At 36.7% G+C, this 25,764-nt stretch overlaps 1 protein-coding gene across 1 annotated transcript in view; it reads left to right on the forward strand.

Annotated features, from left to right (window-relative positions):
- LOC140232973 (MARVEL domain-containing protein 1-like) overlaps nt 1–16,870 on the forward strand; it is a 37,888-nt gene extending 21,018 nt beyond the window's left edge. The window contains exons 2-4 of the mRNA XM_072313080.1: nt 11,073–11,243; nt 12,220–12,342; nt 16,030–16,870. Coding sequence (XP_072169181.1) covers nt 11,073–11,243; nt 12,220–12,342; nt 16,030–16,248 — 513 coding nt within the window. The 3' untranslated portion in view covers nt 16,249–16,870. The remainder of the gene's footprint in view (nt 1–11,072; nt 11,244–12,219; nt 12,343–16,029) is intronic.
- The last annotated feature ends 8,894 nt before the right edge of the window (nt 16,871–25,764 follow it).

Consider the following 25,764-nt stretch of genomic DNA (forward strand, 5'->3'; position numbering starts at 1 on the left):
TTTTTTCAGAGAATGGCGATAAGCTTTTGAGCGAAAAAATTATGTCGACTTAGACGAGGGAATTAACACGTATATTAGCTCAGTTGGCACTCAAAAATCAGGTCGACTTACGCGAGTTGTTGACTTATAAATGTCGACAAAGACGAAGAAATTTTCATGGAATAACAAAGGCAAAAATCAGGACTTTTTATCGTGTCGACTTATGCGAGTTGTCGACTTATGCGATGTCGACTTAAGCGAGGTCTACTGTACATTGAATGTCAGTCACTCATTCACGGAAGTTAAATGCCACAAAAAAGATCGATCACCTCCACTTTGCCAATGTTTCCCCCTCTGCTGCTAATATTTCTGGTTTCGTAGTGCATCAAAAAGGAGAAACTCTAATGGATAGTTTCATCTTGTAGGCCTACAATACAATGTGTATTGATCGCTGGTATATCAGATTTCAAGTAGAATCTGTATGTCTTCAGAAGCTTCATCAGGTTTAGGAGAGCAAACCACACATACACAAAAGGCCAAATGTACCAAGCCCAGCAATCACTGTATATTCAAATGGTAAGACTGCCCTGAAACTTTAAGACTACTCAAGTATGTTAATGTGAGGGTACATTATCAGTATACAGTTAAACTCGGATACCTCGAACTCGGATAAGCCGAATATCGCTTACCTCGGAGGCAAAATGAAAGTCCCGATTGTTCCTATGGAGTTTTCGTGTGTTAAAATTCGCGTAGCTCGAAAAAACTAACTCGAAGTTCGTTTACCTCGAAGGGAAATCCCCTGTCCCGATCTTAATTAACTTATTGTTTTTCCCAGCATGTTGCTCGAATTGAAATTGCAAACATCACTCAGCATTTCCGATGAAGCGCGTGTGGACAGCAAAGACATGTCACAAATCTTTTCAAACTCGATTGTAAATATTCTGAGCCCCCAGAACGATCGTGCGCTCAAAGAAATACCCGGTACACAGCTGACAAGGAAAATCCCCAACACCTACTGTACCTACACACGTACACGGTATGCATATAGCAGCCGTGCAAATGGAGTGCTTCCAATAGCACTACGCTCTGCCCATCATCTTTCTTTGACCACTCTGTTTTGATTTGCGATCGTGATAGTCATGCCGTGCGCGTACATTTCTTAACCGTCGTGGCGCACCTGCTTTAATTAGGTGTTGACAGTTATAACTTTGGCATTAATCACGGTCCACTGTCCAAACATCAATCTCCAGCTAGTGCGTTTTTTTTTGTATAACTTTTTTTTCCTTTCACGAAGTTTGTTTCATTATTTCTCCCCCGAGAACGCAAGCTCTGAATATTTTTTTTCCAGCAATGCGATTATGAAAATAGTGTGGTATATGATCTGGAAGTATAGGCCTAGCATTTAGCATAGATATGATTTAACAACAGTTTATTCTGATAAATTTTGAAGTAACGGAATAATACGCTTTACGATTTTCAGACAAAAAAAAAAAAATCATCATGTATTTTACCCCTGTTTTGACTTGAATCTTTTTTGAGTTTTCGGTATTTTTTTTTTTCTTTTCTTTTCTGGCACAATCGTCAAGGCCCCGTAAGATTGTTTCGCTTTTTTTTTTAATGCGAACAATCCTCTTCGGTAAATGTTTATGATTACAGTAATAGCACTGTCCTCAGAAGCCATAGCCGGAATTTGATCTTGCAATATTACTCACTACTAAAGTAGCCCATCCTTCATGTACTGTGCTGCACTTATTCAGGGCTCGACACTTACAGTGGCCCGGGGCCACCAAAACGCACGTCGGGCCACCAAAAAAAGTCGGATGTTTGCCTTTACTTTTGGAGATGAACAGCGGTAACAATCGGCCCCGAAAGTTGCTACAATGAATGTCAGATGATTGCTTTTGATTTTGGAAATGAATAACAGTAATATTCGACTCCATACGATACTAAAATAAATGTCGGATGTTTGCTTATATTTTTGGAAATGAATAACGGTAAGATTCAGCTCTGTACGGTGCTCAGATTAATGTCAGATATTTGATTTTGCGTTTGGAAATAAACAAGGATAACATTCGGCTCCGAAAGATACAAAAATAAATGTTGATCGATCCCTTAGACGTTCGGAAATGAATAACAATAGTATTCAACTCCGTATGATGTTTGCTTTTATATTCGAAAGTAAATAGCAATAACATTCGGCTCCGGAAGATGCTGAAATAAATTTCGAATGTTTGCTTTGACGTTCGGAAATAAATAATAATATTCCACTCCGTACGATGATAATATGAATGCCGGATGTTTGCTTTTACGTTCGAAAGTACATAGCGATAACATTGAGCTCCGGAATAGGCTAAAATGAATGTCGAATGATCCCTTTACGTTCGGAAATGAATAATATTAACATTCAACTCCTTACGATGATTAAATAAATGTCGGATGTTCGCTTTTACTTTCGAAAGTAAATAGCAAGAACATTCGGCTCCGGAAGATTCCAAAATAAATATCACAATCATGATTGCTTTTACATTTGGAAGTGAATAGCAGTAACATTCTGCTCCATACGATGCTAAAATAAATGTCGGATATTTGCTATTATACATTTCGAAATTAATAACACTAGAATTCAGCTGCGTTTGATGGTAAAATAAATGTCTGATGTCTGCCTTGACGTTCAACAATGAAAAACAGTAACATTCAGCTCCATTCGATGATAAAATGATTGTCAGATAATTCATTTCACTTTTGGAAGTGGACAGCAGTAATATTGGGCTCCGTATGATAGTAAAACGAATGTCGGGTACCGGTATTTGCTTGGAAATTTAGAAATGAATAACAGTAATATTTTGCTCCGTATGATACTAAAATAAATAACAGATCGTTGCTTTTACATTTGGAAATGATTAACGGTATCGTCTGCTGACTGTGAGTGCTGCTGGTATAGACACATGGAAGACCGGTGCGTAGCGGTGCGACATTGCCGTCGCTCCCTGTAGCTCTAAACAGTCTTGGTGAGCTACATGTACACCCATAGTTGTGCGAAATTTTAATAGTTTGCAAAGCTAAGACTGTGATTTATGTGTTGGATATTGTGTAAGAGATGATGACTTAGAGAGAGAAAAGGAGGAAATACGAATAGTGATCGAGGGGGTACCTACGCCGACGCGACAATGTACATTCAGCACGCATGTTCTGCAACCCTGTCTTGCACTCGATTACGTACCGGTATTTTCTTTTTGTTTTTATGGTGACGTGATAAGTCATTTAATTGTCCACCAGAAAACACTGATGAAAGAAGAACATCGATTTTCATTCAATTCATTCATGTTAAAGTCGATTCAAATCCAATTGACAAGCATACAAACAATCGGTAGGCACTGTAACAGATACCATGTTGAACATCGACAAAAATCGGATAAGTCGAAGAAAATTCGACGTACGCGTACCTCGAAATTCGCGTACCTCGAACCAATTTCTTCAGTCCCGACGACTTCGAGGTATCCGAGTTTGACTGTACTTACAAGTGTGTACTAGTCATGGGCCAGACCAATTTGAATTCTTGGGCATGATAAAAAAAAAATAAATAAAAAAAATAAAAATAATAATAATAATAATATGAAATAAATGTTAGTAGTGTGTATGTGTGTGTGTGTGTGTGGGGGGGGGGGGTGGATTTACATGTAACTTAGTAGAGATAGAACAGACCAGGTATCATATCGTCATTGACATGTCATATGTTTGACATATGTTTGACATGTCAAGTAATTTGGTTCAAATGATGGTTCTGCTTTTGAATTATTATGTGCAGCTTTTGTGAGCAGCTCCATATACCCCCTTTCCCCTCTTTATTAGATTTGTTTTCTTGTTTTCTTATTTCCTTCTTCTTTAGCCATGTCCAAATGCAAAACTGCACTCTTTAGGTATTGAAAAGAGAACAAGTGTGGAGCTGGAAGAAGAGCAGATATGTGACCCTTCATCACAAAACCAACAAAAAGTCACAAGACACGAATTTTTAGTTAAGGGCAGATTCTGAAAGAGCAGAATCTACACTTAAAAGTGATGTATAGCTCAATTCAAATGAACTCCCCTAACCTACCCAAATACTGGAAAGAAAGCACACACTCCGGAAAAGTGTGAACTGAGAAAAGAGGCTCTGAAGTACATGGTCTATTCAAGCACTTAATCTTTACCAAGCCGTGCTAGCTGTGCCATGAAAGGGACAGAACACAGGATGTAAACCACCGGAGCAACAACAGTGAAGGGATTATCAGATTAAGTTGAAATTGAGCATGTTCTTTTAACACATTCTGCCCATGATTAATGCCAACTTCCAAAGGGGGAGCGTCATCCTTTCAAAAGTTATTAGACTTGAAAATGAAGAGTGTGCAAAGGATTTCAAGAAATGAAAAGTGACCTCTAAGACATACCTGATCATTCTACTCTACCCCATAGACGGGTTGTAGAAAAACTGCTAAAAACACTCTTTCCAATTCATGTTAAGATCACAAACTGAAGAATAATGTAGAAGAAGGATAGCTCTTTCAGAAAATTTGAAAATCTCAAGATTGACGTGGTTGAACCATTTCACCTATTTGAGTCCTCACTTAAATCAGGGGGTGCGACTTTTTGTTCGTTTTGTGATGCACGGTCACATGTCTATGTCTTCAAAATTGGTTCAAAATGTCTTCTTGCCTTTTTTAGGACTTGTTCACATGATTGTATTTGTAAAACCTGTAGAAAGGTATACCTACATGTATGAGTGTACATGTAGCATCAGATATTTTCAGCCGAGACTCTCAAGGTTGGGTTCCTGTGTCACATGGCTGGTATTGGTCCAAGCGAACATGTGCTGGCCTCTCAGGCACATCTCTTAAAGGACAAGTTCACCTTCATATACACTTGGATTGAGTGAATGCAACAATATTAGTAAAACACAATCCGTTCAAAAAGTTATTAATTTTTTTAAGTATCTGTGCAGTCACTGCTGGATGAGAAGACTACCACAGTGTATGATGTCACATGCATACAACAATATATGGAAAATAGAAATAGAATTTCACAAAACTGTACTTTTTGAATAAAGTGCACATTTCTTTGACTTGTTACTGACATATGTTACAGGGCAAGTTCACCTTCATAAACACATAAGGATTGAGAGAATGCAGCTATATTAGTAGAACACATCAGTGAAAGTTTTAGGAAAATTGGACAATCAATGCAAAAGTTATGAATTTTCAAAATTTTTGTGTTGGAACCGCTGGATGAGGAGACTACTAAGGCTCGTGATGTCATATGAGTACAACAGTATAAAGAAAATGTAAAGAAAAAAATTCAACATATTTTCACTTTTTTTGCATAATAAAAGAGCACTTGACTTGCCTCTTTGTAAAGGCAATGGGAATAATATTACCCATAACATATGTCAGTAACGAGTCAATTGAATGTGTACTTTTTTCATAAGATGAAATTTGGGAAATTCTCTTTATAGTTTCCTTATATTGTTGTATGCATGTGGCATCATACACTGCAGTAGTCTTCTCATCCAGCAGTGTCTGCACAAAAACTTCAAAAATTCATAACTTTTGAACAGATTGTCCGATTTTCCTCAGACTTTCAATGATGTATTCTACTAATATTGCTACATTCTCTCAATCCTTATATTAATGAAGGTGAACTTGTCCTTTAAGGGTAATAAAATTCCCCATTCTTTCTGAAAAAGAGTTGAGTGTTCTTTTGATCTGCAAGAAAAGTGAAAATGTGTTGAATTTTCTTTATGCGGTCTTTATATCGTTGTACACATGTGACATCACAAGCTATAGTTGTCTTCTCATCCAGCCATGACTGAGCAGAAACTTCAAAAATTCATAACTTTTGAACAGATTGTATGATTTTCCTCAAACTTTCACTGATGTGTTCTACTACTATTGCTGTATTCACAAAACCAAAATGTCTATAAAGGCGAATTTGTCCTTTAAGTAACATTCGGTCAAGGTTTCTGAATTTCTTTAGGTTTTCTCTGCAGATTGTGACAGGATATTTGCTTGCCAGTGTGTTGTTTTCCTGCAATATTGGGGAGGGCTGTTGGTACATAATACTGTACATTTGCTGTGTGATTCTCACCTTGCCACAATTTTAAGCCATAAGTTTCACTGTCGTCGTTAATGTGCCTGTGGACTAAAAAGAAAGTACTCTTGTTGGTGAAATTAAAAGGCAAGAAGTACAGATACATCATTTGTACCTGCCAAGACATTCTTGCTATCCTGCATTAGAAAGCATTTACATTTGTAGTTTTCGTCTAACCCTGTGCAAAGATTTACTCCTCAACTTTTGATACAGTTTATTAACCCAGTATTTTGAGAGTTGTGTAAAGAATAACTACTGCCTTAGGTGGATACTCTCTATGCATTTATCTTGAGTTTCATTCATGATTTTGTTGTGAGAAAGGTATGACTACAAAGCCTAGATTTCATATAAAGCCTAGATTTCATATAAAGGCAGTTTTGAAGTGCCACTAGCAATCAAAATGTCTACTTTCAGGTCTTTATGACATACAATAGCCCTATGGAATTGCCAGTTAAGAACTTTCTGTTTTACTTTCTGTTTTATTGAGATCAGCAGAGTTACCCATACTTCCAGATCAAGAAAACCTAAAAAAGCAATGTTCAGCGATGCCACTGTGTGATTTAGCTTGAGCTGTTATTAGACTGGAAGCACAGGTAATAAATAGCCTGTGATTGTTGCTCAATAGCTTGATGTTTTAGGTCTGTACTACATCTCATTTTAGACCAGTTATTGCCAGTGCAGTTTTGTTCGTTAATGTATGTGCCACCCTCAAGTTTTAAAGGATGATTATCTTCATGGCAAATATTACTATTTGCATCCTAGCGTGCAGTTAATTTGCTGATGTCTGATAAGGCCATGTTCACATATTAAATGGGGAGATAACTGACAGCCAGTTGTGTAGACCTAGATTCATGAAGACCGCTTCCAACATGCAGAAAGTTCTTGCAAAGAAAATGCCAAACTAGTTTAACCCATCTGACATCAGATCTTTCGACTACAAACATCTACAGTGTACCATGTACAAGCATACTTTCTTTGTTTTAATTTCCCCTATCTGGAAGTCAGAATACAAAGTGTAGGTGGATAGATTATGTCAGTACCAGCAAAATTAATGATATGTAAGTCACATCATATCCACTTAATGGAAATAAAGGGTTTTCATGTCGTTTATTTCATGTTCTGCTTGCCTCTTATATTGCTCTTTTTCTTTCTTTCTTTTTTCTTCTAATCCTTGGGTGTGTGAAGAGGATTGTGTCATGCTAACTGTACGCAATGGATTCATGTATTCGTGTATATTGTGTCCTCAAAGAACAGTCTCCATGGCAACCTGACTTTGCCTCCTTGGAGAAATGGTCATAAATACTAAGCTTATCAATGGCTGCTCCAGATAAGTGCAAACAAAGTCCTACATGTGGAACTGCCCTTTATCTTGCTGTGTATCACGAGTCTCTAGTAGCATGCATAATACCTGCATGTTTCGTGCAATAAAAATGGAATCGCTCATGCATTTGTTCTGTAAATGTCATATTCGAGCACAAAACTGCATAAAAAATGCATTATAATTACATGCCTGGTGTATTAGGAGGACTGGGTATTATTTGGACTGTTTAAGCAGATTATGCAGCATTAACAAAATATTTGAAGTACTTTGGAAATTACACGCTTGGTCAGAATCATGTAAATTGAATGAAAAGTTCGAACCGACTCATTCAATTTGTGTTCTTCTATAATTATGACATTTTCATCTTCTTCTGGAAAAATGGGAGCTGGATTTTGAAATGCCACGAGAGCAAAGTGCACTGCTCTGGTGAGCCCTAGACCTCTGGGTCTCTTCAGGGTACCCCCTCCCCCCCCCCCCCCAATCAGTCTCTTATCTACATCCAGCTGTTTTGTACCAAGTATTGAATCCAACATTGAATCCACAATACAGTAGTTACGGAAATTAATGAAATATGAAATTGTTTGAAATTGTTTGAAAAGATTTTATTTTCTGCATTTCATATTTTCTTTCAGAATACAAAAATAACAAAGGCAGGTTCAATTACACAAATACAATTCTGAAAATTATTGACATATTACATAGTAAGTCATATTTTGTATATAAAGACAAATGAAACGTGAAATAACATACAACATGTTTATATGGCCAATAATGACTTGATTCACAGTACAATATATAATATATACATATAATGCAGAGGGCCGCCGTTATAAGCCGTGCTTGAACAGACGGACAGCCAGAGTTAAATTACCATTTTTTATTGTAGTGCTTGAACACTAATACGGATGGGCCATGTTAAAATGCGTGTAAATCCAGTTTTATACAATTACTTGGTAAACAGGAGTGGTGCCTGTGAGTGCGTGTGCAGGTGATGAAGCGCGAAAGTGTTGATGGTCAGCACTTCTAAGAAAATGATTGAATATGTTATAATATGGGCGAAGGGTCAATCAGCAAAGTAAAAGAAAGGGAAGAGGGGGTGGACCAAAATATTGCCTTGTTGTTGAGTATAAGAGGTACATGTTTAATGATTACTGTACCGTATGATATTGTGCCAAGAAATATTTCTTTGTATTTGCCTTAAAGGAATAGAGAGATGTGCACTGTTTTATGTGGAGAGGGAGTGAATTCCAAATATCAGGCCCGTTATGCCGAATTGATTTTTGAGCTAATAGGAGTTTAGGGTTATTCAAATGGAAATCATTACGATGGCGCGTGGGGTAAGCATGGACATCCCTGTTAAGGGAAAATGCGTTGTGGAAGAGTGGGAGTAGATTTTGCGTGTATTTGAACATAAATATTGCTGTTTGAAATTTGTGTATATCGTCAACTTTAAGAACTTTTAGTCTACGGAATAATGGATCAGTATGTTCTAAATAATGTGAGTTAGTACATATTCTTATTGCCTTTTTCTGTAAAAGAAAAATAACATTTACTTTGGTTTTATTACAGTTTCCCCAGACAACATTACAATAATTAATATACGGTAAGATTAATGCATTGTATAACATAGTGAGTACTTTTTCCGTTACAAAATATTTTAATCTCCGAAATATTCCAATGACTTTAGATATTAATGTGGTTATATTATCAATGTGGTTATTCCAATTTAAGTTGGAGTCAAGGGTTACCCCTAAGAACTTGGTTGATTTTTTTCCAATAATGGGCATACCATCAATAATAATGTTATTAGGCATTATCGGTTGCAAATGTGAAGTATTGAAGTTTATGAAACACGTTTTATCTATATTTAGTGATAATTTATTGCATTTAAACCATGTAGAAATTTTTGCAAGCTCAGAATTAAGTATATCCACTAGTGTGTTTAAACAGTTGTGAGAGTAGAAGACACTGGTATCGTCCGCGAATAATACATAGGTGAGAAGGGTTGAGGAATTTATAATATCGTTAATATATATAAGAAAAAGTAGAGGTCCTAAAATGGATCCCTGTGGTACACCGCAAGTAATATATGACTTAAACGAGGTACTTGAATGAAATGCTACGTATTGCTGACGTTGGGATAAATAATCTCGGAACCAGGAAAGAACTATTCCTCTTATGCCATAATTATGTAGCTTTTTTAATAAAATTCCATGGTCTATTGTATCAAAGGCCTTGCTCAGGTCCATAAAAACTCCTATCACGTGCTGTTTGTTCGCAATAGAATCGATAATTTTGTCACAAGTTTGAATGATTGCAAAATCTGTAGAAAAACCTTTTCGAAAACCAAATTGGTTAGGATTTAAAATGTGGTTATCAACCAGAAACTTATACAAACGTTCATGTGCAATCTTTTCAAGGATTTTGGAAATGACGGGCAATAATGAAATTGGACGATAATTCTTTATTTGGGACGCATCATCTTTTTTGTGAATAGGGATTACTTTCGCAATCTTTAAAGAATTTGGGAAGATCCCAGTAGATAATGATAAGTTACAGATATGTACTATGGGGGTTACTAAAAAATGTATTATTTGTTTTAGTAAGTGCATACTTAATCCATCGTGGCCACAAGATCTACTCGACTTAAAAGATCGAACAATATTCAATATTTCATTTTCATTCGTGGGAGTAAAAAATAAAGAATTATTATTACTTTCAGGAAGGTAATCTGTAAAATTTCCAGCGTTTGGAAGTATTGTTGAGGCGAGATTGGGGCCTATGTTGGTAAAGAACTTATTAAAACAATTTGCAATGATTTCAGGGTCGTTAACATCTTGGTCATTTTCGGAAATAACGGTCGGGAGTTCTTTGTTTTTATTCTTAATAAGGTCATTGATAGTTCGCCACAGTTTGGTTTTACTGTCCTTATTTAATTCTAATATGTCTGAATAATATCGCTTTCGAGATGCCCGAATTAATGTGGTTAATGTATTTCGATATGTTCTGTATTTTGCTTTGTTCTGTGGTGTTGGTTTACGTAAGGACATTTTATATAAGCGATTACGGGTGAGTATAGAACGCATTAGCCCTTTGGTAATCCATGGTTGTTTTATTTTTGCGCGATTGTTCTTATTAACTAAGGGAATACGATTATTATAATAATAAAGAAATTTATGCAAAAACATTTCGTAAGATAGATTCGCGTCATTGACCGAAGTCACATCTTGCCATTGTTCGCGTGATAAATCAGATATTAATGAATTAATATTTTATTATATGTAATCTACATATGAAGCATTTGATTGCAAAATAAGGTAACTCCATTCTTGTCAATTTGGGACATTTGCATGTAAACCTGCTAAAACACAGGAAAAGAAATGATAAAATATGGGATATTTCTAATCGTAATTTCAAAAATATTTCCTGTTATCCAACAAATGAGGTATCATTGGAAAGGTTTTCTTTTCCTCTACATCTGATAGTGGACTTTGAAATGTTTAAAAATGGAGCTTCACCTGTTTTTTGATCAATCTCTTCATATTATGAACTGCAGAAGTTAAGGCAACATCAGTATACCTGATGGTACATGTCATTTGATTTTTGTAATTTATATCTATTGACTATCAAATTATGGATTTATCAATGCCAGGTTGTTGGCTTCCTCTACTGGGTAGTCATTGCCAGCTACTACTGGCCCTTCAGCGGGAAAGGCTGGATCATTTTTGTTGGAGTGACGGCCTGGGTCTTCACTGTCATCCTCTACGTCCTCTTTGTGACTGCGCTGACCCAACGAGTGACCGTCATCAACTGGGTCCTGACTGTAAGTCTTGTGCTGTTCCTATGTGGGTTATAAAATTTGAATGATTTTGAAGGCTGTCATGTTTACTTTACAGTCTGGTGCATATTGTGTGCATATTTTCACCCTTCTGATATTGTTTTTGGTTTTCTTGTTTTATTGTAAGCTTTGAAAACTATCTTGGTGAGCAGAACATAGTTTTGCTGAAATGAGGCCCAGTTTATGACCCCACGATGGTTCATAAATGAAGATGTTGTTGAAGTGATGCCGATGATAATAGTTGAAATAGTTTATAACCATAATGATAATAATGATAACAGCACCTACAATTGTATAATAACATTATGTGACTCATTCATTAATGTATAGCAAATCTTTGTATGACATTGCCTCTGTTATGCTGCACGTCCATGGATTGGATTTCCAGTATTACATTTTAAAGATACAGCATATCCAAAGAAAAATAAAAGCAGTGATGATAATAATAATGATAATAATAGTACAGGGCACTCATTACAAAGTAGACATTCTGATTGGTTACACTGAAATTTTGACATAGCAAAAGAAAATTGCTGGTCGCAAGAACTTTGTTGTGGCGGGAGTCACCTGCAGTAATAATTACCTCTACATACAATAGTGATAAAGATAATTTGATTATATCCTACCACCAATATTGAGAGTAATATCCATATCAGGGCAATTACTTCCCGGCTAAATTCTGGTTAATGAAAAGGTTAGAGTAAAGATTAGGGTTAGGGTTAGGTTTAGGGTTAGTTTTGGTTAGGGTTAGGATTAGATTCAGGATTGGGCTTAGGGTTAGGGTCAAGGGAAGGGTCTGGGGTAATTGCCCAGGGGGTTACTGCCCTAGACCCGGTAATATCATTTACCAGTGAGTGCTCTTATGATGAAAAACTAGGACCACTGGTACGGGGATGATAGCAACTCTGACATTACTCTGCCATATTTGTTTGATGCTTGCTTCCCCCGCTTCCTCATCCAGGAGTTGATCAACAACGCTGCCTGGTGTGTACTGCACTTCATTGCCGCCGTGCTGATCAGTGTGCGATCTGGCCAGCTTTCGGGATACTTTTACTCTGAGCATGGGAAGCTGGTGTTTGGATGTGTAAGTGCACCTGTTATACCTCGCAGTTTTATGTTTTTGTTTGTTTGTGTGTGTGTGTTTCAAACTTCAGATGTAATCTGATGACTCGTGACAAAGGCCCTTCCCACATTTCTTCCTTCTTGCAAGAATCCAGTGGTGGATTGTGGGGTTTGATGCATTTGAAATAGAGCATTTCGTGTTTTAAACATATCTTTGTGTGATGGGAATATTACAAGGCTAAAGAGCCACTGTACCAGTATTAAAAAAATAAAATAAAATAAAAATAAAAAAAATCCCCTCCCACAGAAAGCAAAGGCAGGACATTTACTTTCAGTTGTTCATGTACAATCATGAGCATGCATATAGAATTCAACATTCATCATGGTGTTTCCATTGTAAAATTCTTATGGATAAACTGAAAGGAAAGCCATTACCTAGATACATGTTGCAAGAGTAAGTCTGCATCATTTATTTCATTATATTGCTTTTTATTGATATATTGCTGGAAGCACTATGTTATGGGCTCATCAGCCAGTCAGGTTTTTCCCCATTATGCGATAATGTGATAAGTATTTGAGAGACATTCTGTAGGCTCCTAAGAGGGTGACACATGACAGAAATCTGAGTAGATACCAACATCTTGCTTCTCATGCATTGACTCTTTAAGTTGCCTTCAAAATATAATAGACCTTAGGCTAGTCCAGTTTAGTGGCAAGGTAAGTGGTATAAGCTAATACTGTATACGCCGAATATTTCGCGAGGTTTTTATTTTCACGAATTTCGCAACTTGGGTGCTATTTGCGAAATCAAAGACACGCGAAAATATTGGCTCTGATCCGGATGTAAGTGTTACATACGCGTTTACATTTTCTCCATTCAGTACCGGACTCCATGCTCGCGAATTTAACCACTCGCGAAATCGTCGGGAATTCCCGATTCGCGAAATTTTAGACTCGCGAAATATATGGCGTATACAGTAAGTCAAAAGCCACGCCAGCTTACAGTTTGCAAATATCTGCACTGATCTCTACAACCATAGACTCTACAAAACATAGATTAATATTTAACAAGAGCTGTTGAAAACAGCCAAGCAGAAGCCAGTAATGTATGTAATGTATAAAGCGCTTGGATGGCTTTTTGTTTTGCTTGGAGAGAATACACATTTACTCATAAATTCTGAAATGCACTGGGGTCATTCTTGAATTTGTAATGTAGTTTTCATGAAGACCTCTTCAGATTTTTCTAATGTCTCAGTTACACGGGAAGGTGTGCAATTACTTCTTTTTTTCCCCTTGAACATGCTCAGATTTTAACTGTAAACTCGGTCTACTGTAAAAGTGGAAATTTTTGCGCATTTTGCGCGACCAGAAACTAGTGCAAAAATAAAAGCATGCAGATATTTTTGCTTGCCATATGTTCCAGTAATTGATGTCTTGATTCTGCGGAATTAGAGGACAAGTTCACCTTCATAGACATGTGGATTGAGTGAATGCAGCAATATTAGTAGAACACATCAGCAACAGTTTGAAGAAAATCGGACAATCCATTTAAAAGTTATGAATTTTTGAAGTTTCTGCTTAGTCACTGCTGGATGAGAAGACTACTACAGCTGGTGATGTCATATGTGTTCAACGATATAAAGAAAATATAAAGAAAATTCAAGATATTTTCACATTTCTTGCATAATAGAAGGCAAGGGGGAATAATATTACCCTTAACCCTAAAATGGCGGGGGGGGGGGGGGGCGGAATCCGCCCCCCCTCGACGTTTCGCGCTATAATTCTGTAACGCGAGAAGGCCTCATCGCGAGGCTTCTTGACTTTCTTCGTTCAAGTCTCGCGCAACTTTTGAGACCAAATTTGCAACGTCCGCACATACTTTTGCGAAGCCACGCCCATTTTTGTAACGGAATGTCGCTCCAAAACGGGCACAATTTTGTGATTTTGTGTACATTTCCTATGGAAAACAGTGCTCTGTCACGAAAGGCATAAAAACCTGATTATTTTTACAATTAATCACTTTCATTGATTAATTTTGTGCTTATTATGGTAGAAAAGTGGTCAGTGACAATTTCCAATGAAAAAAAAAAGAAAAAACAAAAGTTGAAAAACAAGAAAATACATAAGAAATTCTGAAAACAATAAAATACATAAGAATTGAAATGAGTTTTGGAAGTTTTTGTGATGTACAATTGTTGAATATGCTAAAACAGATTTACAGATCAAAAATTAGACTCTCAATGCTTTTAATTAAGCTAAAATATCACCTTGAGCTTAATTTGCATAATTAATTAATTAGAATTAGAAATTGATTGTTTCAAAAAATCTTATAACACAATCTTGTAGATTATGACGCGGGTCTCACGCATGCAAAATTTCATCGCGATCGCACCACCGATGGCCGAGATCTAATCCGCCCCCCCCGGTCTGAGCATAGCCAAAAAAGCTCGGCCCCTTTAGGGTTAACATATATCAGGGACGAGTTGAGGAAAAGTGCACTTTTTTCAAAAAGTAAAATTTTGTGAAATTCTCTTTATATTTTCCTTATATTGTACGCATGTGACATCATACTCTGTAGTCGTCTTCTCATCCAGCAGTGACTGTGCAGATACTTTAAAAATTCATAACTTTTGAACGGAATGTCCGATTCACCCCAAACTTTCACTGATGTGTTCTACTATTCACTCAATCCACATGTATATGAAGGGGGAACTTGTCCTTAAAAAATCTGCGAAACTCTTCTTACCCGGCCGAGCGCAAAAAATTACATTTTGTAGCCACACGAAAATATATACTTTAATAGTATTGAATTTTCTCTATCATATTGCTCAAAAAGTAATGGGTGCAGTTTTGTCACATTTGTTGAAAGGGTAGAGTGTGGGGAGGTTATGGACTAAATAAATTATCCCTGAGAAAACTATAATGAAAAGAGAACATGCCTCAAGGAGAGATATATATTCAATGACTTCATATTCTTTGTGGTCACTTGCATACTAGGCCACATTTGTGTCATGTTTTGGAGCAATACAGTAGGATGGGGTTTTGCACTCATCACCACATTAAATGGCTCACTGACATGTATGTAAACAATTCTGACTTCCTTGTTGCATGTCAAGTTTTAACTGATACATGAGACTGGTAGTTGGGTAAAACCGTTTTTTATATGAAACAGATCTCTTTCTCTGTGAGGTATACAATGTAGATTACCGTGCAGTGTGGATCCTGCTGCTTATACCTCGTCTCATAATGTAATGAGTTCATGATGGCATGGATTCTGAAGATTTTTTTTGTCAACATTGTCAACTCTTTGAGTTTATGATCATTACTAGAGCAGTAGTCGGACTAGCAGAAACAATGTCATTATGGTATTCATTATGTTACTGCTTCCTGTCTTACCTTATTAATACTGTTACTGCTTCTTGTGAATAATACCTTGTGATACCACTGTTTCTAATTGAGTACATCAAACCCTATTATGACAAACACAAATACAACAAAATTTTATTTGAACGAAGGATATGTCCAGTAAAACTGTCATTATTTTCCTTACTTACTTTATCCGCTGTAACAAGATATTGTTATAACAAAAAACAAAAAACAAAAAACAATTCTTGCGGTCCCAACTGTTTCATTCTATTTGCCTGTATTGGACTTTTTTTTCTTGCCTTCAATCATCTTTTATATCTATTGCTTTGTCCTTTTCTTGCAGATCTGCGGCTGGGGTCTCTTTGTTTTGTACGGCGTCCACACCTTCCTCAACTTCCGCCAGTTCATGGCCATGGGTGGACTGGACAGCCTGCGGGATGGGGGCGGGGCCACTGCAGCCACCACCACCACTGTCACCACCACCACCACAGTGACCGCTGCCACGGGAGAGGGGGAAAAGTCACAGGAGCCCCCTGCATACCCTGGTGGCCCCTTCACATAAACAGCAGCACTCTGTACATTCTCAGCATAGCACAGGGTAGTGCTGGCATTTCAATAGAGGGAGCTATTGAATTTATCTTTACAGTCCCCCCTGAGTATATCTTGACATTTTATACTTACGTCAGAATAACCTTGATTGAGTTTGTCAGTTAGTCTCTTGCAGATATTATTGCCTTTTATATGTACTGATTAGATTCCTATCAATATTCTGTGAATGTTCCCTTCCTAGTCTTGTATAAGCAGCCCAACACTTTAATTGGCCATAGTAACAACGTTTGATTACAAATGTTCCTGCACCAGCCATCTTACATCAGGAATTTAATTCCGAAGTGGCTTGTATTATCATTTCATAATATATGCGCACATTTTTGTGAAACAAATTTCTAAACCAACTACAGGGCAGTACAGTAATAGCAATTTGGTAACAAGCCATCTTGTTAAATCTGGCTTCATCAGATGAAAAAATAATAATGCTACTAATAAACAACAACAAACAAAACACATTTCTATTGCACATATCACCACAGATGTAGTCCTTATGTCCCTCAATTTACTCTTGCACTGGAGAGTTATGCAGAAGCCAAATCATTACTTTTTTTTCAGTCAGAAAGGTTGGAAGTTCTTGTTATACAAATAATGACTGCTATGAGGGGCACAGTTAAAATTATGGGCCCAAGGTGATGTGAAAACCGTAACTATGCCTGAAGCGAAGCTGAGGGCATGGTTATGGTTTTCACATCACCGAGGGCCTACATAATTTTAACTGTGCCCCGAATATCAAGCAGTCATTATTCGTTTTATATACCGAAAATGTAGATTCTAGTCTCTTTTACAGCACTCGTAATCAATGCTGATCGACAGAGCGCCGGCGTGGTCGTATTGTTGGTGCGGTCGTATCATTGGTGCGTACATAGAGTGATCATCTATGTGTACAGTGTGCAGGGTTGCGACTGTCTCCAAACCTATTTTACAGGGCACAGTGACCGCTAGTCTCTTTTACAGCAAGCTGATCGAATGCGCAGCGGCCGTATCATTGGTGCGTACATATGAGCGATCTATGTGTACGGGGTTGCGACTGTCTCCAAACCTATTTAACATGTTACAGGGCACAGTTAATCAACTGTGCCCCAGGCACAGTATATCATGACGTCGTTTTGATCAACAATGGGGCACAGCTATTTTCATGACTCCCTTTTTAACCAATCAGATGAGAGGATTCTATATATGAGGTATATAATATGTCATAATCAATCATCATTCCAGTGTCTTTGAGTTTTAGGAAGCAGTATGGGAACAAAGAAAGTTTATCAAGAAAAATTTTGCCTTTTCTGGAGTATTCAGTCAAGAGATAAGAGAAAGATTAGGCTACTGCACTGTACTTTTCATGGCTGTTTATATTTTAAGTGGAATCCTTTCCTGCATAGATTACTATGCCTGGTCGATAGTGATGACTTGAAACCATTCTAAACTAAAAAGCTAGGGTGTCATAGTGACAACAAACAACAATTTGCAAGTGATGAAGTTCACAAAGTTCCAGTCATAAAGAAACCTGATGTGGTCATTGAATTTCTCTTGCTACTGAAGCTATTTTCTCTTTTCTGTGTAGTGCCTTTGCTCTATAGTACAACAGGGCTTTGGCAATCCTTCTTGTTTTTAACTTGAGGAAAATGTGGAAAGATAATAATTGTGCCATTAGTCTTAAAAATGAGAATCTTTCTCAATACCATTGTAATTGAAAGTCTTGTCTATAAGCCAGTTCGGAGATAGCTCATGTGCACATGGGTACAAATGACCTTTCATTTTTCTCATTTGGTTAGGCACTTCACTCAATTCAAAGCGACATAATGCAGTCGCTTGCCCAACATAGCAATTTATGGAACTCGTATTCTAACAAAGAATGAACCTGTGTAGATGAAGTGACTAGAATGGTTTGTCATTGGGAAGCATCCATTTCCTTGTGCTGTTTTGAATACATTAACATATTGCCAAATACCAGGCTTTGCTGTCAGGTGGATGTACTGGCAGGCACAATTTATAAGGATTACATGAATAATCGTAGTATTACAGATGCTTATCTCAGTGAATTTGAAACCAACCTGTCTCTCGGTACAAATGACCTTTTTCTGTTCATGCTCAAACTGGAACCCCGAACCGGCTTATTGTTGCCTCCTACTTTTAATTGAAGTTCATTTTAAAAAAGTGTCTTTGGTATCAGAACCATGTGTTCAAACATTATAGAATCCTGCAACAAGGGAGAAAGGTATTTTGGTGTTTTCACAATGTATCTTTTATCTAGCAGCAAGCATGACGTGAGTCACATTACTTGGGGCATTTTGGGATGCAACTATCTATGGAAGTAGTAATATTTAAAACACATTTTGATGTCTATTTGACCTGGTTTTTGATGTGCTAAACAAAAATAGTAAACTATTGATTGTTCATTAAGAACTTCTGTGAAGTGCATACCAGGTAATCATACTCAATTATGAAAAAAAAAATAATAATAATCACAGAATGGCTAGTCATTGTAGTCAATTTGTAGTCAATTTTCTCAATGCCCTAGTTTTCATGGACTTCCGGCAAAACACACACACACACACAGACTTGCATGGGTGGGTCTACATTCTGAGTGGTCTGTCAGATGCACTTATACTTGCTGCAATGCTGCATCATGCAGTAAGATATCCAGCAGTCACAGTCACTAAAATATCAGTACTTTGATAAAGGAGAATGTTGTCTCAGCAGTGAGCACATCACTCCTGTCAATTTGTTGACTCGTTAATTGCAGGATCACCTATAATCTCTCCCAGCTTTGCAAACACTGTCCCTTATTTGCAAAAATGTGAATAATTCAAACTGAATTCTCCTCTGTCGTATGTCACCATTAACTGCTCCAAGAGAGGAGAGCATGATGGTACTGTATATGCCATATATTTAGGGAATCGGGACTTCCCGACAATCTCGCGAGTGGTTAAATTTGTGATCGTGGAGTACTGTACTGAACAGAGAAATGTATACGTACCCGTGCATCACATTCATATCGGGATCAGAGTCATTATTTTCGTGTGTCTTTAATTTCGCGAATTGCACCTGACTGGAGAAATTCGTGAAACAAAAACCTCACGTAAATATACAGGATATGTACAGCCATGTAGGGTTACATGTCAATTCATTTTAATGTGTTTTTCTACTAGATTGGATGGGTTTTCCAAATTCTTCTTGAAGCAGCCCTGTGTTTGTGCAAGATGTTGCTACTCTGAACGAAAAGACAAACAAGCAAACGCCAGTGCATTAAAACATTTAAAATGGTGATTTAAATACAGAATGAGTGGTATATTCCTCTAAATATGTGGAAATATTTTAGTCATGAGTTGCTTTGACAATCAAAGATATTTTTAAACAGTGGAATGTTCAATTATTATTCCCGCAGAGTGATATGCGACTTACTAACACACCTATGTTTACAATTATGTCCTTTTTAGATGCAAACAAGTTCCTGTTATGTACCATTGACTTTCTGCACCAATCACAAATGTTATGTCACATTTTAGACAGTGCTATTTTAGTGTATGAAGGTGAATGCAATTTACTTGGGGCTCTTTGTATTCATGTGCCATATAAGATCTGAGATTTGCCTTTTCCAAATGCTGAATCCTTGGTCCATATTCTGATACTAGTTTTGAATAACATGTGGTCGGTTATCTTTTTATTTCTGTAAAGTCCATGTTTTCCACTTCACATTGCAGCTGACAAGAAAACTGTAGATAAGCAATCTTGCTAATCAGTAATGTTCCCCATGCCGAATAAACAATTTTGATACAATGTTTTGCAAGATTACTGACATTGTCTTTAACAGAAACAAGAAGGGAATCAAAAAATAGAAAACTAGCTGACACTGATCGATTGCATTCAGTTTATCATTCAATGGCTTCTATGATGGCAAAGCTGTATACAGATTCTTTACAAACTTGAAAGATTGGGACAAGAAATTTCAGAATGAGCAAACCAGAGACCAAATAGTAAACCTTAACCTCGTGACTACAAACTAATAATAGTCCACTCAGTTATGGATTGCCAAGTGTGACCCATGCCATTTGATGAAAATTCCCTTTGCAGGTTACCAAATTGTTTGTAAAACTGACACTAGGTCCCATGTGATGCTAGCATACAGACTGAATTTTATGGCAATCCTGTTTGTTTCAATTTTTGTGACTGTATAGTTATGTTTATTAGGGGTGTTGAGCTGCTCCATCATGTTTATGGATGCTAGATCTTTTGTAACAAATTTGTAGCAAACAGCTGTCCCAACAAGGATATGGATTATCTTCATTAGATAGGAAAATGTGCCCCCCCAAAAAAAAAAAGAAAAAAAAAAGCTGCAGATAGGAAAACATCAAACTTATGTAGATTTTTATTTTTTTTTCACTTTCAGCTGCATTGTACTTGCTCCATGAATAGCTCCCAAAGCATCATGACTTATTTCTCTTATCAAATGCTGTTACCTTCACTTGATATATCAACTTACATTATTCGTGTTTAATCTATCATCTTCTTTTTTTTGCAACCTGTACTCTTTTTGAAATTCTTATTTAGCAATATTTTCAATTTCTTCTTCTTCTTTTTTTTTAAACAATGAGATGTTTAAATACTTCACAGCAAGGAGGATTTCGTCCTTTAACTGTACTGACGTCATTATTTTAAAGGAACAGGTATCAATGTATCCAAAAAAGTTTTATCATCAGGAATTGGTTGATATGCAGCACAAGTTGCCTAAAATTGACCATCGGGTATTAAAAATGTGTGTGAGAACAGGCCAATGTTGACTTGTGTCATATATAGGGTGAAATTGGTTTGTGGCATGTAAGTAGACAACGGTAATGAACTACAAAAGTGAAGAGGTTAAGGAGAGCCAGGATTGAAAATATTGGACACATAATTAAAAAAAAAAAAAAGATCAGGACACAATGGTTGGAGAAAAATGACCAGGCAACTGTTACATTTTGCCAATATCTCTTTGACGATAGATGAGGATATTTTTGCACGGATTGTCATGCATTGCGTGAGGAGTCAGCTTGCGTTCATCTATTGCCCACAAAATGTTCTCTTTTCCAAGGTGCTTAGTGCATCTTTCTTTTATTTTCTTTTTTATTTTGGACGAGTACTGCAAAAATGCAAGAGGACACGTCTCTGTCCACAATAGTATTACTCCAATTGGCCATAAATGCTTGGGTATTATGTACACATTTTGTTTAATGTTGTGAGAAATCTTATTGCAGTGCCTCTGTCACAATTGTGCCCATTATCTTTGTTGTTAAAAATTAATTTGATCATTTGTTGAATATTATCCAGGAATCTATGTCATGTTGAATTATCTCTGTAATATATATTCCTTCATAGTGTTTTCCTTTAAAAATAAAAGGGAATAAAAACAGTAGCTCCCTTTCTTCATATATGTCAGGAAGTGTTACATGCATGCTCAGTCATGTTTCCAGCTGACTGTGGTTATTGCAGGAAGCGCTAACATGCTGTCTGTATCATATCTCCCTTTCTGTATTTGCAGCAGACATTCACTTGTTCTCGACCTGAATCTATACGGATATTTTTTTTTTCTTCTAAAGCCTTGATTACACTGCAGACACAAGCTCTGTGACTCTGTGACTAGCATTGCAGCCATTATGACTATAGCACAAGTGCTTTGAAACTTTTCCCTTGCAATGGCTTAAGTCTCAAACGAAGCCTTGATTTTTTTGTTTTGTTTTGTTGGGGGGGGGGGGGAATCAGGTAACATGACGATTATTGTTTGTAAGGGATCATTTCTAACAGCCTTCTCTGTATTTCCCATTATTCCATCACTTAAGACATATAGCATGACAGTTGTATTTTGAATTTTGGAAATGTTATTATGACTTGAAATGGAAATGAAATGAATGAATGAATATTGGAATAACAGTTCCTTGTATAATCAGATGTATGCACCATGACATACTCTGTATCTTGTGTATAGGTGTGAATAATTGGGGAAATTGCTATGAAGGAGAGTGCCATATCCAGAGTTGCACAAATGTTCAGGTCAAATATATGAACAGATATCAGTTGGCACTTGTGGAGTGTTATATCTTGAAGCCTTGGCTGAATATCTTTCAGAGTTGAGTGCCTTGAATATCATTTCTACCATCGCCTTTTATCAAACAAAAGCAAACAAAAAGCTGTTACTCCCTGTTTTCTTAAATGTACTTTAGATGGGTAGCAGTTGCATACTATAATTAGGAAGCACTTTCAGTCAACCTTATAAAGTACAGCTTTCTGTTCAAATTCCTAGTAAGATAGGATATCATTTGATTCACAATGTATCTTTTGATAATGTTCAGAAGAAAAAAAGTATACATGATATCAGCAGCAAAGTTGGAGAAATTACCTGTAATTGTCTGTAACGATGGACTTCAAAGTGTTATAGCGGCCAAGTGTCGGAGATCATAGCAGTCAAAACAGTTGAATACAGTATTTGTAGTGCTATCTGTTGTCAGTTAACAGTCTTCTATTGATGTGACAGTTGTTTTCTTGAATATATAGATAGAGGGCAAATTAGAGAGATTAGAACCAGAAGGAGTGATTGACAGCAAGATATATGATGGATGTGGAGACCGGAAAGAGATTTGTGTAGAACAAGTTTGTGTTTACGTGTGTGAATTAGAAAAATAGTACAGCAGCAGTTATGTGAAAGACTGGGCTTGAGACTGCAAATTTTAGCAATCAGACATGGAAGGAAAAACAAAACAACAAAATAAACACTGACGAAGAGCACATGCTTTAAAAAAGAAGAAGAAATAATCGGCACTGTTTTTTCGTTTGGTCACATAAAATCTTACAGTACTGGAGAACAAATGTATATGTGTGCTTTACACTGCATTGTATCTTTTTTATATGTACATTGTACAGAGTGCATTTACTGCAATGAAAGAATGAAGTACACTGATGTTGTAGCAAGTCACAGTGAAACTGTCGTGTGTTCAGGAGTGTAGAGCTTGGGTGGCCAACATTGCAAGTCATAGGTAGTGCTTGTTTGTATTTCTTATTAGAACAGATTCTATATTTGCATTTATTGGTATTTCTTGTAATATTTTGGAGTTTACCTGTGAGAATTCTCCCGCTGGTGCTCTTTTTTTGGTGTCTTTTTTACATATTTTTCATTCATCAAAGAATGATGAAAGACCATCTCACAACCATCAAGCATGTACATTTCATAAATTCTGATTGCTGAATGTAGCAGCATGTGTGATAAATGATTGTTCATGTCCCTAATTTTGTCATAGGAATTGAAAGTAGGTGTGATTTGTTTGCTTTGGATTTTATGATTTTGAGTTTTTGTTTTTGTTTTCTTTTGATGTTTTCTTTTTTTTTTAATTGCAGTAAATGACGAGACCTTTTTAGTGCACTTTCACTTTCGTCTCATTATGTGATAAAAGCTTGCATTAGCCCTATTTAGGGTATCACGTAACTGAGTTTACCCTGATAAGAGCCATATTTCTAAAGAGGAAAATGTCCTTTCTGAGAATATAGTGTTTGAAGTGAAATAAAAACAACACAAAGCGACAGCCATTCAGGTTGCCAGAAATTCAAGTAAGAGTCAGAGCCAAGTGAGACAGGATACATGAAATTGTAGAATATGTGAGTGATGGTAATGGGCGCAGTGGTAAAATAGGGCAAGCCCTGCAACTGTTATTTTGACTACTCAGCGAACTGTGACTAGCCCTGTGTTAAAATCGTCATCTGTTTCATGGACAGAATGACTGGAGCATGGAATCTCATACAATCCTTGAGTTTTACACTTGTATTTGACATGAAATATACATGTTTCTGTGGGGTCGCTAATGATACAGAATTGAGGTCACTGTTTATTCTAATGTATTACTAGGAGGGGTATTTTTCAGTACTAGAAGCCACAATCTATTTTTATTTTTGACTCGCATAAGTGTAGAGTTCATATTTTGCATACATATTGGGCTTTTTTTTATATCAGATTTAAGCATGACAAATGCTTATAGTATAAGAGATATCTTGCATTTTATTTCACATCAAAGTTTACTGTACTTCTGTGTTCTACTCTGCAATTGTTATGAAATAGTTTTTCCAATCTTTTTGTTTTGTATTTGATATGTCATATTGAATTGCTGTGTTGTAAATGGCAGTAGGGTTTGACAGTTTTGAAGCAGAACCTGTGAGAATTTTCTACGTCAGTAATCCTGTGCGAATTCCAACTTGAGTGAAAATAAAAAAGAGTATTTTATACTTCAATACTTGATATTGGGATTGTTGTGAATAAAATTTGTTGTGCTTAGTGTGACCCGTGTGTTGGTGTAGGTGGAAGGGTGTGCTCCAGTGTGTCTGTGTGAAAGTTTTTCTGTGACTGCCTTCAAATGTAGGTCAATCTCGTGTTGCACACTCGCCAACCTTGAAAATCATAAATTATTAATAGATTTCTTACTTCTAGCTTAGGGTGTTTTCTTTCATTGTGTTTTTTTTTTTTTTCTTTCTTTCTTAATGAAAAAGTATTGTGTGTATGTAAGGCTCTATGGAAGGCTATAGAATTAAAACAAAATGTTAGGTATGTTTGTTTTTATGTTTGTTTTCAATACTGTAAAAAACAAACAAAAAACACTGTCAGCCTGTGGGCTGTTGTTCATTTAATCTGTATGTTAGTGTTAAGCATAAAACAATACATGACACACAACAAAATATTGAATTTACAACAAGAAAAAGAATATATTCATGAGGACATTCACGGTGGCTTGTTTATAGATTTTGGTCCACCACATAGAGGTGAAAAACTAGCACACAAAGATAACATGTTAGATGGGTAAAGTACTCTCCACGTAATCGGGTATCGCTTAAATGGGTACTCCGTTTAATTGGGTAGTAATGTCAAAATCAGTTCCAATGCACAATGAAATTACCTGATAATCGGGTTGGCTCTTCGCATAAGCGAGTAAATAATTTCTTGTAATCTAATTTCTATCCACATTTTACTGCAGACATAATGCTTTAAGAAATCATGAATGTCAAATTTTCCATGGCTAATCGCATTTTCTGTCTAATTTGCAATGAAGACCTATCATCTGGGGAGTATTTAAACATGAAAACACAAGTAGGCCCTACCAGTACCGACTTGCCACACGCAAACGAACATTACACATGTAGCCGGCATTTACATTTGCAAAGACAGACAGGAGTTGAACACACTTGCGCTCTCTCTTGTTCCGCAAAAACATTTACAATACAAGAAGTTTGCAACAAATATCAGGCCATGCACCAGCTCCATAATTATGCTTTTCCCCAGTCACTTCTCGAAAAGTAACCCGATGTTCTATGTGACTAGTGCACGCAAAGAGACGTGTTCATTTCAGAAAATGCCTGCGTGTTTGAGACGATAGTGAAACGACAAAGTTTTCTGAAGACATATTTGTCCATAAAAAGAATGAAAATTATTGCTCATGACTGACTAAGTGTAAGGTATGTATAA

The sequence above is a fragment of the Diadema setosum genome, chromosome 9 (assembly GCF_964275005.1).
Source record: "Diadema setosum chromosome 9, eeDiaSeto1, whole genome shotgun sequence".
NCBI classification, from domain to species: domain Eukaryota; kingdom Metazoa; phylum Echinodermata; class Echinoidea; order Diadematoida; family Diadematidae; genus Diadema; species Diadema setosum.